Source organism: Talpa occidentalis, unplaced genomic scaffold (genome assembly GCF_014898055.3).
Source record: "Talpa occidentalis isolate TD23 unplaced genomic scaffold, MPIMG_talOcc4v2.1 talOcc4.7, whole genome shotgun sequence".
Classification (NCBI taxonomy): Eukaryota; Metazoa; Chordata; class Mammalia; order Eulipotyphla; family Talpidae; genus Talpa; species Talpa occidentalis.
This window is the reverse complement of record NW_023605083.1, coordinates 58,464,874-58,482,584: the sequence shown is the minus strand read 5'-3', so window position 1 is coordinate 58,482,584 and position 17,711 is coordinate 58,464,874. Positions and strand designations below refer to the sequence as shown.

Genomic DNA, 17,711 nt, shown 5'->3' with positions numbered 1-17,711 from the left:
GAGAATACACCTGTTCTGAATAACTGCTGCAAGAAAAATACACTAACATTGTCAAAATGATGAATCTGGCAATAGCTAGATATTAAAACTGGCATTCTTCTGATTTTCCCATTAATTTGAAACAGATACTTTTGTGATGGTTCCATGAAATAATCTGAAAATGATTAAAAGCAAATATTTAATACTGTTTAACAACACACTGAGCTGTCTACCCTTACCTCACCCAGCTACCATAACAAATAACTTCAGAAATCAATGGACTCAGAGAACAAAATTCTTCACTTTCAAAAAAACCCCCACAAACCCTACATACCAGTTTTTCCATATAGTAGAAGTTTTATATTCTCTATATATACACTTATTTATTAAAATTTTTTTTTCAAAGTCTTCACAAAGCCATAGGAAATCACTTGAAATCAATATAAATGCATTGCTGTGTAGATCTGCTCTATGACTAAGTACATTTGTATAAAAGCAGACATTTCTATAACAAATGTTATATATATAACAAATACCCACAAATAAAATAAAGGTTAAATATTATAGTTCGAGCTATTTTAAACAAATATTTAGATTTGGGCCTCCCTGGTGGCCTAAGGATGACAGTCTTCCCCACTGCCTGATTTCTATGCTCAGCCAAGGAGCTAACCCACATATGATGCAGCTGACCTCTCCTGTCTCACCCGCTGTTTCCTCAGCAGTGTATTTCAATAGATCTGCCTGTTCTGCTCCCCACTCTGTCTTTGGTGAAGGTGAATCCTCTCACCCACCCACCCCACCTCTGGCCTATATCACAGTTCTTCTATGCAAAAATAAATAAAATCTTTTTTAAAAAACCAAAACAAATACTTAGATTTGCTTTTAAATTGCCTTCCTAACTGAAAAATTAATGCCTCTGCTGATGTGACTCTTTTCCCTCAGCATTCCTGACCAACCCCATCCAAGGATCTTCCGCAATACCCCTGCTGCAGAAATGGGCTTCCCAACCTCTCTTTATTCCCTCCTCACAGTGATCAGAGCCTAACACTCACTGAACAATATTCCAGTGGTGAGTCATTCTAAGTGAAAGGACAGAAATGCAAAAAACTGTTTTTACTTTTTCGTTGTGATCAAATGCAGATGACAATGTTCCCTTTCACTTTATTCTGTACTTTTATTCCATCCTAGGCACCAAGAGGCAGGTAACCATTACCTCCCTTCTAGTTTGACAGCTGGGTGAGTACTGTGTGCCACACCTGAGATGAGGGGGCTGGCTAGTTACAATGACTTGGAAATTGTTTCATTCCTTTTCATAAGTAGAATTCAATTTCTAAATTTGGAGATGTAGGGTCAAGGATATTAATTTTGGCAAAGGATCCAAGCAGTGTTCTGCAGGCCAGCCTTTAGCAAAAAGCGTAGGTTTTTTATAGGGTTTTGACTACTTGTTCATTCAGAAGTAAAGCAATGACCAGATTTCAATTGCTGGTGATCTTTCTGAATATATTTATTATCATCTAAACTTCCAATGGTTAAAAAAATATTTTTGAAAATATGTTCTAAACTCCTTTTTCACTTGTGCTATTTTTACTTACTTTCAGATTGTCTAATGCTGGTAAATAACTTGATGTTCAACTCTCATGTTGAGCTATACAACATGATCATTTAAATATCAGTACTTAAAATATTCCTACTGAAGATAATGAAGTCTGGAAAAAACTCATGTTTTGGACTTTAGTAAACTGATTTTTTTGGTCCTCATCATCTACCATATTAACCTGACCTAATCACCTTAATATGGACTAGTCACAAATTGTGTATCTTAAAAGAATTTCCTCTTCCAAATATCTAATATTCTGATAGTCCAATAATTAGTCTTCAAAATCATCTCTCTCCCTACTTGGTCAGCAATTAGGTATCTGAAGCAAGAAGTATATAGTCCATGCAACTAGCTAGGAAAGTAAAGTTAATTTTTTACTTGGAATCAAACCATTATCTAGATACAATTTGGCCATACTAAAAAAAAAAAAAATAACTACAAGCAACTCCCAATTAGGCATTTTTCTTAAACAATAAACTCAGCTTTCTGGTTAGGAAACAATGACAAGGGCATTTTACTACATCTCTGAATGGTTTAAGTTACTAAGCTATATTGTTAAACTCTGGAAGAGAAGACCAAAACAGAAAAAGAAGGAAAGTTGTACATTTAAAAAAAAAATATTTAAGGCACAATGTGATCTGTTTCATCAGAACTTTTCGAATCTACAATTGGCTGGGAATAAAGCTGGAAAGGAGAGTGAAAGAATGGTAACCTTTCAGATGAAGGGAACAGAAGGACACTGAAAATGCTAATGGAAAGATATTTGGGAGAAGCAAACTTTTATTACAGTTTTTCTAAAACTCTGTCCTTATTTAAATACAACTTGATTCAACCTATTTTTCAATACTGCAAGTCTTCACTTAACATCCTTAGGTGGTTCTTGGAAATTAGCACCTTCGGTAAAACAATGTTGAAACCAGTCTTGCCATAGTTAATAGATATGAGTTAAATTCCTACAGTATATTTCTGGTCATAAAAATATCACCAAACTTCTAAATAAACACCCAAAACACTTCTAATATAAAATAATAGCATATACTCATTCATTCATTCATGTCATTCGTTTTTCAACTCACTTTTTCTAGTTCAGGGTCATGTGTGGCCAGAGCCTATCCTAGCAGTTCAGGGAGCAAGGTGGGTACCCACCCTAGACAGGACCCATTCCATTTTACAGGGTACTCAACACACCCCCGCTCACTCAAACTGGGACCAGTTAGACACATATGAACCTAACTGGAGTATCTTTGGGGTGTAAGAGGAGACTCAACTCCCCAGAGAAAAGTCACAGAAACACGGGGAGAACTGCAAACTCTACAGTGAGCAGCACTGGCTGGGAATCGGACTTTTTCTTTTCATCAACATTAGGACAAAGTGATATTACTCAAAGACCTGCTGTGTACATACTTTATAGTTTTCCTATCTTTTCCTCATTCTATGGTTCTCAGTTGTTAATCTTGCTGCTATGACTAAGTCTGTCATAAACAGTTGCCCTATTCCACTAGAAAGGGAATCTGTTGGCAAGTAGAAAAAAAAAAACCCTGAAAATTAGTCCTATGTATAAATTATTATACAAGAGACTCTGAGAAACTAGTAAGAATATAAGATACCAACTCTACCCCATGAACTATACTACACATATTTTGATGACAGACTGCTTTATGCATGTTTTAGGTTATATTCCAGATATTTGAGATTATCACATAAATGCCCTCTGAGTGCTCAAATATACTTTTAAAACATATTACATTTCCCTCATAATTGTTTCACATAATAAACTCTATCAAGTAAGCTTGCTAACAATCCACCTCCAAATTTAAGAACTAATCAGTTCACTGTTTTATAGCAATATTACTTATGCTTTGATTCAGTTTCTTAAAAGGAATCAATTTTTAAACATTCAGTTTCAAAATGCAGAAATGTAAGCTAGCAAATATTAGTTTCTTAAGAAAGTTTACCACCTTCACGTTCACAAAATGAAACAACTTGGTGGACACAAACAGATTATTAAACCACCTTCCTAACACTTACCAGATAGTCCTTTAAGAAAATGTAAGAAAATCTTATCTTGATAAGACTTCTGCGTCATAGTATATACTTTGCTAGTTATTTAGATAAAGTTCCTACTTTTTTCACAACATTTTTATATTCTACAACTTTCAGTTTTTATTTGATAAGCTGATAATTTAAAAACAATTCTACTTAAATATGGGAATAAGAATCTAAAATTTGAAATCTCTTAAACACCGGGATCTAAGTTAAAACAGCGGCCTTCATGCACTATTCTTTTTATTTTTGTATCAAACACATTCCTTATATTGAAATATAAGGGCCTACATTTTCATAAAATATTCCAACAATTCTTACATCAGTAGTGGAACATTCAATGACAAATTTAATAAGAAATTTCACTACGTTACCATGCTCATATGTATCAAGGGATGATGTTTTCCCAGTCAATTTATAGAACTGAATATAAAACTAGATTTGTGGAATGCTAATGGCATTCTCAATCTTCTTTCCTTAATATGAAGTGTTTGTAATAAAGGTCTGACTCAGCTAAAATTCACAAGTACCTTTAAAATAAAGACCAGTATAGATGTAACAAAAAAGAAAACCTGGTTCATCAGAACTGAAAATTAAGGAAAAAGTAAGTAATTTGTTCATGATCCTAAAGACACATAATTCTAAGTGATTGCTTTGAAGTAAGCGAAAGAATTCCAAGCCTTTTTTTAGTATTAGAAATAAATGTAAAATTAAAAAATGAAAAGCTTTTTTAAAAAGCAATACTTGGGCCTCCCCGGTGGTGCAGCGGTTGAGCGCTGGGTTGTGAAGCTGCCCGCAGCCTCTGCAGCACCGGTTCGATCCCCGGCTGCTCCCCGGCCACCAGAGGAGGGTCCCACATGGTGCGCAGACCTCTCCTGGCGCCCGCTGCTCCCCTCAGCAGTGTACTTCGGTCCTTCTGCCTGCTCTGCTCCCCGCTCTGGCTCTGGTGAATTCTCTCACCCTCCCGCACTTCTGACTGTACACAGTGCTTGTATAAATAAATAAAAAATAAATCTTTAAAAAAAAAAATTCAAAAAAAATTCAAAAAAGAAATAAATTTAAAAAAAGCAATACTTCCTTTAAAGTAAGATTTGTTTTTGTACCTTTGAAAATTCTTCAGGTTCCTTTATATCTAATGATCGTGTTGCAAATTCTAGTAGTTCTTCAGAGTTCTCCAGGGCATTATTACATTGACTAAGCTGACTCTAAGGAAAGAAAAAGAAAATTAAAATAAAATCTATTATAATCAGAATCTTAAATACATATTGTAATAGTGAACTTACCACTTTATTATCAATAACTGATATTTTAGAGAGCTACTAAAGATGCTAGTCACATATATATTTTAATTATATCAATATATTGTACTTAACATCTTTCCATAATTTGCCCAAAAGAGCTTAACTGCATATACAAATATACTCCATCATTTAAAAACACAAAAGGAAATATAGCAATTATAAATAGCTAGGATAGAACTTAAAGACCATTCTTAATTAATAGTCATGAAACTATCAAGTTAAATTAAAATGTCAAAAAATTCATATGCAAATAACATACTCTACAATAAAGTCTGAACTTCTTGATGATATTTAACTATTTAAGCTGAAGTTTGTGAATCCAGTTATAGGCACATTCAACTGAACACAATCTTACGCCATTTATCATTTTATCATATTACTCAAGTAATGCGTACTATGATAAATGCTAATTTAGCACTCCATGACTGGATAACATAGGAATCACAAACACAAGGGCCTAGGTAAGAGAAAGAATGAAGAGGAACAAAAGATGGTAACTTATTGTGATGGGTCCTTATAGTTACAGTGATACAGTCGTGGAAATGTGCTGATTTCACCTAACAAATCTCTTTCTTATTCAGTTCTCTCTCTCTCCATCATTTGTAAATCTAATATTAAGCTCAGCCATGTGAAAATATTGTCAGTATTACCTTCCAATAAATAAACATCAATTTCTAAGCTTTTAAATTGACCCAACATTCTTCTTCTTCAGAATAACATATATTGTCAAATCTACTTAGCTCTTACGATTCAGCACTAAAGATTAATTATTATTCATTTTATTGGTTTCTATGAGTTCTACTATCTTACTTTGGGGAAGTAAAAAGTTCAGTCAAAATTTGGGCTAAAATAAGTTTTCACATGTTATTCTAAGAACATAATCACGATTTCATAATAATATTGCTCTTTCTATGAGTAAACCTCCTAGGCATTTTAAAGAAGAATTAACAAACTATCATTTGAAATACCCCTTTTGTTGAAGAACTTTAAGAAAGTTTAAGCAAAATCACTGAGAACAAAATGGTAGGTATAATTGGTCTATATAGGATCACTAAGGCAGACTAAGACAATGTAGTCTTAAAGTAAAAAATAGGAAGAAAAATACAGCATTGCAAGGAATCATTAAAAATAAAAGAATCCACACTAAGGTGAAAATTTAGGATAAAGTAATAGCTTATTCTAAGAAAATGGAAGCGGTAAGGCACATGAAAAATGGGAAGAGTACAAAGGAGTATAATTTCAAGAGGACTAACTTACAGAGGAATTGTTAAAATATCTTAACAAAACAATGTGCTGTGGAATTTGTGAATCCAAAGGAAGGACACAGTGATCAGATTTCTCTGAACAAGGAAATGGCATCAGAAGCCAAATTGTTCTTATTAATATCTGATTTTTAAACAATCCCAAGAAAATCTCGTGGTTTGAATTTCCACAATGCTAATATCACCATAGCTTTCCTTCAAATCATAACATGAGAATAACTTTAAGAACAAACAGTTATATTGATTAAGCTTATGTCTCAAGAACTGATTTTATTTTATAACATATTAACCCCTCAATATCTCCTGATTTCCCCTAAGCCACCATTTCTATTTTTTAAAAAACTGCCAAAATGTCTGTGACATTGAGAAGGAAAGGTAAATAAGAATTACAAAGGATAATTGAGCATAAGATAAAAGAAGAAAAAAAGGGATGACTATAAAAACAAAGACCTAAAGTGATGATACAAGGAAGAGAAGATGGTGCTAACATCCTGTTGTCACCACCTCCTAACAGTGTGATGCTGGCATAATGACAAATAGACCAATGGAACAGAATAGAAAGCCAATATGATCAGTGATCTTTGGTAAAAGTGCCAAGCTGCACAATGAGAAAACTACAGAATCTTCAACAAATAGAATGGAATGAAGTTGGAACTTTTCCTTACATTATATATAAAAATTAAATCTAAATGGATTGAAAATCGCTAAGTCAGCCCTAAAAAACTCCTAAAAGAAAACATGGAAGAAAAGCATTATGACACTGAATTTGGCAATGATTTCTTTTTTTTTTTTTTAATTTATTTATTTGTGCATACAAGAACTGGGGTACAGGCCAGAAGTGCAGGAGGTGAGAGGACACACCAGAGACAGAGCGAGGAGGAGAACAGGCAGAAGGATCAAAGTACACTGCTGAGGGGAGCAGTGGGCAAGACAGGAGAGGTCTGCCCCGGCCGGGAATCAAACCCGCACCACAGAGACTGCGGACAGCTCCACAGCACTGCGTTCAACCTGCTGTGCCACCAGGGAGGCCCTTGGCAATGATTTCTTGAAAATGACATCAAAAGTCCAGGCAACAAAAAGCAAACGGGACTATATCAAAATCTAAAACTTTTCCGCATCAAAGAGAACCATCACAGAACCAACGTATGAAGTAGGAGAAAATAACTGAAATTATGTATTTCACAAGGGGTTAATATTCAAAATATGTAAAGACCTGCTACAATTCAACGGCAACACCAAAAACCCCACAAGTTAACCCAATTAAAAAATGGGCAAAAGATTTGAATAACATTTCTCAAAAGAGATATATAAATAGCCACAAGTATATGAAAAGATGTTATAGTTTCAGGGTTTACTTCTCGGTTTTCAATCCATCTAGAATTAATGGAAGCAACCCAAATGTCCATAGAGAAAAGACTAGATAAGGAAAATGTGGTATATAAACACAATGCAACATCACTGTCATAACAAAGGAGGAAATTCTGACACATGCTATTAAGATGGACAAACCATGAGTACACTGATGAGGGAAATAAGCCAGTCACAAAAGGGACAAAATCTGTATGGTTCTAATTACAGTATTTACATAACTAGGGTAGTCAAAACAACAGAAACAGAAGGTACAATGGTGGTTGCCAGGAGGTGGGAGGAGGGACAAATAGGGAATTGTTACTTGATGGGTCTAGAGTTCAGGAATGCAAGGGAAAATGGTTGTAGAGAGCTGTTACAATGTGAATATAGTTACCACTACTGGAAGATATACTTAAAAATGTTAAGAGGGTAAACTTTATATTATGCTTAAACAAGATATCCATGATCAAAACAAAGTCAAGATTCATTTTTCTACACAGTAAAACTACACTTTTATCAGAAATTTACTAATTTTTGCTTCTGATAAACCAAGCACTGAACACTTTTGTATAATCTCACCTGTAACTCATGTGATTTACGAGCTTGTTCCTGCTTGATACTGCTAACCATATTTTCTTTCACCTCATCCAATATAGAGTACAAACTATCAAATTCTTCATCTAACTCTGAAAGTATGTTAGAAGAATTTTCCTGTTTAAAAAAAAAAAAGATGATTTTACTCAAAAGCTGTTAAACAAAAACTAAAGGCAATACTTTTCAAAGGAGAATATAGAGTCATATTATCTAAAACCATCTCAGTCTAACATGATAACAAGAACAAAATTCTAATTTTGACATAAGGCTTAAAAATAGATAAATCCAAGAAAGCTGGCTGCTAATGCTCATAGTAGTACTTCAGTTATGTTTTGAGTTAAGTAGCTTCTTATGAAATAGTCCATACTCACTTCAACTTTTATAATACTGTTTGAACAGGGCACTGTGAAAGGTATACAGTCTTAAGGTTGCCAACTTTGTACAGACCTTCAGACTCTGAGGCAGCCCCTAAGTCAGTGGTTCTCAAACTTTGTTATGTATCAGAATCATCATTGAAGCATTTAATAAAATATTCTACAGATTCTCATTCCACAACTCTGAAGAACAGTTTGGGCATATGAGAATGAGATGGTTTTGCATAAATTTTTAAATCTTTCAGTTCTCTAAAACACAGTATTTACATATGATACACAGAACTTAAAAGACTTAGCAATTCTTTAACAGTTCATAAGAGATTTGTCAAATACTGAATTTTAGTGACATCAGAAGACATTTATTGATTACAATTTATACTCAAATTCCTAAATATTATGAAATATTATGAACTAAAATACTATTGCCCAAAGTTACGCAAGCAGTTACTAGTAGCAGAATCAATAAAGCTTTTCAAGTCTTTTCATTCATCGTCTCCTTTAGCAAAGTACTGCTATTTCAGTAAGAAATGAGTGAAAATATCTGTGAAATCTCTGGGTAAGCAATATCCACAGTTGCAACAATTATGAGATAGAATAAATTATTTTTAGGCATCGTTCATCTTAGCTGAATCAGTCAATTAAAAGCAGCAAATTGGCTCTGGTTAAGAGAATCATTCTGTACCATCTACTGCGATATGATAGCCCAAACTTTTGTTTAAAATGTCTCTAAAAACCAGACATCATCTCACTGGAGTCTGATACCAAAAGAGGTATTAATCATTTTATTAATTTATTTACAATGGTGAGACTAAGCTGTGGAAGAAGGGATGGGTGGACAGATGACCTAAGTCAAAAACCACATGAACCAGTGACAGTGTGACTCTGGACTAGCTGTTTTAAATTCCTAGACCTCCATTTATCTATCCATAAAAAGGAACTGGGCTCTGCCCTCCCTCCAGTAACTGATCGGCAAATTTTTAATTCTCTCTTGGCTATACCTCTCATGACATGAATATAGCTCAATTCCCCCTCTATTTTGCTTTTTTTTCTGGATTCTAAAATTCTAATAGTATGTCACTCAAAAAAAAAAAAAAAAAAAAGAGCTATCTCTACAATAAGGCCTTTTTCCAGATGCCAAAAATGATAATTCTCTTCTACACATCAAAAATATTAGTACCACCAACTTTTTTTGAAGAAAGTGGATTGACCAAATTTTCCAATAAAATAGCTCAACAAAGACAGTTAAAATGGTAAAATTGATAATCAACTAACTTCAATTACAGAAAAATAAAAAATATAGGAGACAGAAAGACCATAAGGTTTAACAGGCCAAGAATCAGGCAAGTATTTAGATTAAAACAAACAAAAGATGAATCCATAGGGAACGATTCACTCTGTCTACAAACTTTCTATACTTACTTCACAAAGAAATGAGCTTTAAATTCACTAATGCACATTCACTGGAAAGCATCACCAGATTATCTTAAGGTTCTTTTCACAACCAACATTTAATTATTTACAATATGAACTATCGCCCAAACCTGGGGCCATACAAGTATTGCTCTCCTTCCTCAATGGGCACTCTACTTTTTACTTCTATGTTTTACTTTTACCTAGTTCTACAAGGAGACCTCTTCCACTACTTGTCATAAAAGATGTGTTAAGTTTCCCAATACTTTATGAAAAGTACAATTTGCTCTTAATTGGAATCAGAAAAGACAAACATAAAATGAAAAGGGACAAAAGTGAACACCATCATATTCCCCAACAACAACTTGCCTCGAGTTTTCTTTTTCTTACTATTGGTTCTATCCGGGAAGAATGCAGGAATATCAAGAAAAACATTTTATTTATTGCCATTAAAAAACCCTACTCTCCCCCATATTAAGTTATAAGCTTGAGTTGATGGATGGAATATATTTATACTTCTGATAAGACCCAACAATCATTCATTGCAACATATTTATATAAACTTTTAAATAAAAAAATCATACCTGGACTCCTTTTAGTGTTTGATTTAGTGTATCAATAAAGTTCTGAATTTCATCATTTTTATTTGCCAGAGTTGAAATGATCCTTTGTAGAGCTTCCTAGGATTAAACAATTTTAAAACATAATATTTTAATTAAAAAATTATAAACTCTGTAAAAATTCTCTAAACAAACTCTATGTAAGAGTGTGTTATATAGGGCCTCCCTGGCGGAGCAAGGGGTTAAGACATAACCTTTGAAGCTATCCGCAGCCACTGCAGCACTAGTTCGATCCCTGGCCAGGGAGCTACCCATATGGCGCAGCAGACCTCTCCTGACTTGCCCGCTGCTCCCCTCAGCAGTGTATTTCAGTCAGTCCGCCTGTTCTGTTCCCCACTCTGTCTCTGGTGAATCCCTTCATCCTCCTCCCCGCACCTCTGGCCTGTGCCCCAGCTCTTGTCTGCATAAATAAATAAAATAAATCTTAAAAAAATATTTGCTAAACATGACAGAAGATAAATTTGTAGCTAGAATTATAGCATTCATTGCAACATTTATTGATGCTGTAGAACCATAAGTAATTTCAGTAGTAAATACCTCAGACTTTAAAAATGTTTCTTGTTTAAATAAAATACTTGGCTATTTAATTGTCTCATACTCTCCATTTTATTGCTGTCCAGTAAAATTTTCTGTTGTAGTGGAAATGTGCTGCCCAATAAGCTGTCACTAAGCCACAGACACTAACGAACTCTTGAAATATGGATAGAACTGAGGATCTGCATTTACTTTTTTATTTAAAATGTATTACATTAAAAAACTGATTTCCCTTTTTATAGTCACATGTGACAAGTGCTGTGATATTGGACAGCACAGATCTAGATGTTTAGTAACTCTTTGTGGGTAATAATAGCAAAATCCAAACAAGGTACTTATATTCTCAATAAAAATCTAAGAACTTTTACTTTACAATTTTTCCAGAAGCATAAACTTGTGTTTGTAAACAACTACAAGAGTAAATATTTAAATTCTTATCTATGAAGTTTTGTGAGAGAAACATTCTTCTCAAAATATAATCAAATACTGATAAAAGGTTATATATAAACATATAGAATCTGATAAGGGGATTAACATTTTATATAAATGTTCATAAAGCTTTTATAGTACTGAAAAATTAAATAATTATAGCAGTTCTCATTTAATTCTCACAGCAATCCCTGGAGATAAGTGAATACATCCCTTCTGAGTCTCCAAATTTAGTCATAGCTTTTACAATGGAGACACAAGTAACTGACAAAGTAGAAAGCCCAGTCAGAAGTCTCAGTGCCTGTGATATACTGTGGACAACTGGAACACCATTAGATGAAGCACCTCTCCTCAAGGCATTTAAACCCACCTGCTTACTTGAAATCTCCACTTGGATGTCTCACAAGCATTTCTAAAATCTGTGTGCCATAATGTCTCCACCAAAACCTGAGCTGTCCTTCAGTGCTCCCTGCACATTGCATTACCAGCTACAAAACCAAAACCCTGGCCCATTGGCTTATATCCTCTCCTCTTTATTTGTGCTCTAGAGTTAGTCACTAAGTTCTGTAGATTTTACCTCCTAAAGAGTTCTATAATCACTCCTACTTAGCACAAGTTAATAACATATCTCAACTTTTACTCTTGCAAAACTTAACCTCTGATCCATTCTTTCTCCCCACTAATCAAGTCCCTATACTGTAGCTAAAGATATACAATAGCATCACTCTTCCTGCTTAATCTTCTCCAATAGTTTACCACTGATCTTTGAATGAAACTGAAAATCTTTAACATACTCTTGAACCTGACCTTAGGGAATCTGTAAGGTGAGCCTGCAGAATCTACCATTGCCTACTTCTCCTACTCCAATTCATACCTAACCCCTCTCTCTTGCTGCATTCCAACTGCAGCAGTCTACTGTGGGCTCCTCTCACAAGCTTTGTTTTCCCACCAAGGAGTTCTCACTTTTAGCAGTTCCAGTGCTATTACCACTGTTGTAAAGCATGCATACAATGAATTGTTAAACAGTTTCAAAAATGTATTTATAGAATGAGTCAACTATTTTATATATTTACTGCATTATCAGTATATTATCAGTCTGATAGTGAAGAAGGGCAAAGACAACTTTCATCTACTCTGTCAACCTGAAAGGATGCCCAAAAGGGTCTCAGATTTCATCTCAGATCTCATTTCCATTACCTTCCAAACACTAATGGACAGTGGCAGATAACACAGATGGATAAAGACAATATAAATGATATGAAGCTTATCTAAATAATATAATTATATTTTGCATTATTTAAGAAAATGCAGGTCGGAAGATATGCTTTGACAAATATCAATTCTGCATTATCATTGTAAAATACAGAGGATATTTCTCAAGAGGAAGTCCACAGAGATTGTAATCTCAGTCATTACCCTTTGGCCAAGTACCACAGTTACCAAGACCTCAAAAAACAAACAACAAAAACAACAACAACAACAAAAATCCCACTACTGTATCAGGATTACGCCTGTCAATTACCTGACAATGGAATTAGACTAACAAAACTGCTATGCTAGCAAGAAAGAGGGTTTTATACACCCCACCTAAGCAAAACTGTGATCATTCCTATGGACTGGATCAAAGTGATTTGGGGAGTGTACAAGGCATCCTCTTTAAAGGAGCACAGCTAAAAATTATGCCTACAGTCATTACAAGTCATGTAAAGTAAAAGCACAACCAACAGACTGAGCAAGAGAAAAATAATACTTTCATATTCTTAAGAATCACTCATTACCTTAAGTCTTTACAAATATAATTCATTTAATACTCTCAAGTACTCTGTGAGGTAGCATACTATTATCCCTATTTTCCAAAGCAGAAGCTGAGAAGTTAAGTTGCTGTTCAAATCTCAGAGTTAATAGGTAGCAGAATCAGGATTGAAATAAAGGCAGTCTGACTGCTGAACCTGTACTCTTTAATTATTACACTGTACAAAATGAAAGTAAAGATCAGAGGGTCATTAAAAGGAGGAGGTCAGAACATGTGTGTGTACCACAAGGACTAAGACTTTACTTCAAGATTAGAAAAAGCTGGAACTGATCAATAGGTTGTAACACATACCACCATGCCAGATAAAAGCATGACAGCTATTCTAACCGTATGCCTATATCATTTTGTAAGTCTGAGAACATGATGACTCTCACCATTTGAAATGGCATGGTTCCACTGGGTTTAGCACAGCACATGTGAAGATGCCAGAATCAACTGTGGGTCTTAACTCTACTGCACCCAATAAAAAACTCTCCCAATTTGGGCCTCTTAATAGGAAACTATCCAGTGTAACAAGAACCTGAAATTATGATGCACACAGAAATTATGATGGTGGCAGAAAACCATTATACCCAGATTTAGATGTTAGTCTAATTAGAGGGCATCAAATACCAAATGGTCATAATTAGAGAAATATTTTGATAAATGATTTCCCACAAGCACCTATTCATACCAGAGAATCTTTTAATTCAATTTCTACATTAATACTCCAGTTGAGATACAGAAATCCAGCAAATATCACTAATCAGCCTACAATTTTGGGGGGATCAAATTATTATTCATTTAGTATTCACTAAGCATTTTCTATGTGCTAGGGACTGTACTAAGCTATTAATATGGAATATTTTTATATTCATAATAACAGATTTTTTTTTTTTTTAAAAAAGGGGGTATATTAGTCTTTCATTGTTATGGTTGAGTAAAGGTAAGGTTGGAGAAGTTAAGCAAAGTGTGTCTGAGATTACACGGCTATCAAATGTCAGTCGAATTAAAATTCAGAAAGCTGCCTCCAGAGTAAGGACTTTTATATGAACCTAGGCTGCTGGGGACTGTACAAAACAATCATAGAATCCCTGTAACAAAGCAAATGGGTAAAGAAACCAGCATATAGCATTCCTGGACAACATCTAAATGCCACCAGAAATCATGCCACTTGCATTAAGACAGACATCGTCTTTTTTTATATATATATATATATATATATATATATATATATATAAATACAGTTTTGGGCCTCCCCGGTGGTGCAGAGGGTTGAACGCAGCGCTGTGAAGCTGTCTGCACACAGCCTCTACAGTGCCGGTTTGATTCCCGGCCCGCCAGGGAGATTCCCACATGGCATGGCAGACCTCTCCTGTCGTGCCTGCTGCTTCCCTCAGTAGCGTATTTCGGTTGTCTGCCTGTTCTGCTCCCCGCTCTGCCTCTGGTGGTGAATCCTCTCATCCTCCTGCGCCTCTGGCCTGTACCCCAGCTCTTGTATAAAAATAAATAAATCTTTAAAAAAAAAGTTTATTTTTATTTACTAACCCTATACATTGTAAATTTAATAAACTCACTTTTAATTAGATATCAAGAGTTGAAATTCAGAAAGCTCTATCTGGCTGGCAAGCTAGATAACCAGAATCTTACTAGTGGACTATAGCACACACTATGGCAACACACACACAAGAGAATTTCACTTGGTGTGAAAAGAAGCTGAAAAAGGAAAATTATGTATGTCGAGGAATTCAGGAATCTGATAAACAAAGTTGTTAAGCAGCAACTTTCTAACAGTGAACAGTTGCGAACAGTACCTGTGCACAAAAAAAAAAAAAAAAAGGAAAGACCCAGTGAGGAAGGCTGCCCATTTGTAAGATAATTGCGTCAGAAGAAAGGGTACTTTCCCATCTAGAATCTGAGGAAATAGAGTGTGTCAGAGGCTAAAGAAGTCTAGTCCATACTCAATGACCTTTGAAACCAGGAATGCCATCTAGTGGAGTTTAGGAAGCTCATATTCAGCCAAGGGAAACAGCTCTCACCAACTGATGAAGGGAGGTGGGGAGGCGGTTGGGGGGATACAGCTGGAAGCAATATAAAGCAACATAACCCTTCGGAAGGGGGACTTAGCAATACACCTCAAAAGATTTTTAAAACTATACCTACATTAACTCAGTAATTCCATTTCTACTAAAGGACTCTAATAATTAAAGCTACAAGAAAGTTTATCTCAGTGTTATTTGTAACATTAAAAGATTGAGCTCAACACAAATGTACAACAGAAAGGTACTGATTAAAAGTACAATATTCACGCAAAAGAATTCTGCTGAATCATGAGAAGTGCTGTAGAATGATACTGAATGGAAAAACATAAAGCAGCATATTAAGTGAAAGGTAAATTATAAAGCAGTGTACACAGCATATTACCACAATTTTTTAGAACTATTATATGCATTTTTAAAAGATTGGAATGTAATACATAGAAATTTTAAAAGAGGTTATCTCTTGGTGGCAGGATTATGGGTGATTCTTTATTTTGATTTATCTATAGCTTCTATTTTCCTGCAATAAACTTGTTTTACTTCTATTTTTATGTAACAAAAGGGCACAGCTGGCTATGTTAACCCTTTATTATAAATTAATTCAAAATATAATTAGCTATCAATCAACAAGCATCAATAACTGAGACCAGATTCTATCAGATCTTCTGGCCGGGAAGGGGGCCAACTGAGAATATAAAAGTATAAAGTTAGAGACAAAACTCACAAACTTCAAAATACTGTCTATCCTAGGTTTGAGTGGAATAGCTATCACTATGGCAAACATTCAGTATGTGTTTACTACATAAATAATTCTGTTTACATGAAACCAGGAACTGCAAAGAAGCGTTACATTAAATTAAAAAAAAAAGTGAATCAGCTTCACTGTATTTCTAATTTGTAAAAACTGCCATGTTCAACAAAATACAGACATCTATATTTAAATACAGTGATCGTGAGCATGTCAGTATGATGTTTATTTACACTTTCTTGTTGCTCAACATTAGAAAGCTAAGACCCCCCCCCAAAAAAAAAAATGAGAAAGAGCTGGCAATGAGGGAAATACCTATATGAGAGGAAAACTGATTTTTTCTGGAGCAAGGAGAGACCAAATTTTAGATTTTTATCTAAATCATGTACCATACCATATATCAATTATGTTCAGGAGACTTAATTAGCTTTGTAAACAAACAGACACTACTTCATAGAGGTTTATTATCATTAACATCTTAAGTTTTGATTACTTTAATCATGCACGTAAAGGCAAAAGACTCAGGAAAGATGGATGGTAATGAAAAAAGGCTGGGCTGTGAAGAAAGACCTGGTGTGAATCCAAACTACCACTTGCTAGCTGTGTGACTGAACAAATCACTGAACCTTTCTGTGCTTCATTTTCCTTCTCTGTGCAACCTGAATAAGAGCTATTTAAAACAGTCTAACTATGTTGGATGCAAAACAATGTTCAAATTTCAATTCATTTCTCCTTTCCCCAGGATTTCTTTTTTAACTGGTAAGTAATTTTGAATATGAGACCATGGGTTATCTGGATATGGTGGAATTCTTTGAACTGCTAGGACATGATACGAAAACAAAGGAGAACAAATACAGGGTAGAGAAAGAAATAAAGGATAAAGAAGCCAAGAGTAGATATGCTCTTTGCAGCAGGTTGTCAAGTTTTAAAACTATCCTTACTCAGGTCAATCTCCTCATTCTAGATTGTCTAGTCTTGTACAAGCAAGCCTAGCCTGTCACTAACCCTTTCGAATTAAAAAATAAAAAATACTCAGGAAAAAGTGGCAAAAGCATGCAATGAACAAAGTAAGCTCTTGGAGACATCCTTCCTGTTGGATCCCTTCTCCCTTCCTCTCCACCTTTATTATGCCTACAGCATGTACCTTTCCTAGAAACAGCAACCACTATTAATGTGTGAATGATCTCCTGTACAACAAATTAAACTATCAAATTCCAAGTGCCAAGATTCTAGAAAGGTGCAATGTCTTATTTGTTTCAATGTTGTCTTTGAACATAAACATTTGATCAAGTAAAGAAACCTTTGGGATTTTATCTTAAAACCATTTAAGGGCATAATCAAAAGGTCTGAGTATCAAAGAAAGGCACCTATCCATAACACATCCTGTTCACAAAAGTGTCCCAGAAACTCAATATAAACAAAAATCCCTCTGTTTATTTCTAGGCAATAATACTGTGGTTTTCTGTATCCAACAGTATGCCTTACATACCCAAGGCAATTATGTTTTCTTCCTCTGCTCAAACAGAGCATCTGTTGCTAACACAACACTGAAGCCCAAGTTATTTTCACAGACAAAAAGGCAGCTGGTCAAGCTAATCCATTTGCTGACTAGCCACCATCAAGCTTCTGTAAGACTGCC

The 17,711-nt window shown here is 34.8% G+C and overlaps 1 protein-coding gene across 5 annotated transcripts in view; it reads right to left on the bottom strand.

Moving 5' to 3' along the window:
* Nucleotides 1-17,711, bottom strand: part of FSD1L (fibronectin type III and SPRY domain containing 1 like) — a 56,772-nt gene that overhangs the window by 31,359 nt on the left and 7,702 nt on the right. For all 5 annotated transcript variants that reach the window (XM_037491466.2, XM_037491467.2, XM_037491468.2 and 2 more), the window contains exons 2-4: nt 10,495-10,590; nt 8,112-8,243; nt 4,723-4,824 (exon numbers count right to left, since the gene is read on the bottom strand). In XM_037491466.2, coding sequence (XP_037347363.1) covers nt 4,723-4,824; nt 8,112-8,243; nt 10,495-10,590 — 330 coding nt within the window. The remainder of the gene's footprint in view (nt 1-4,722; nt 4,825-8,111; nt 8,244-10,494; nt 10,591-17,711) is intronic.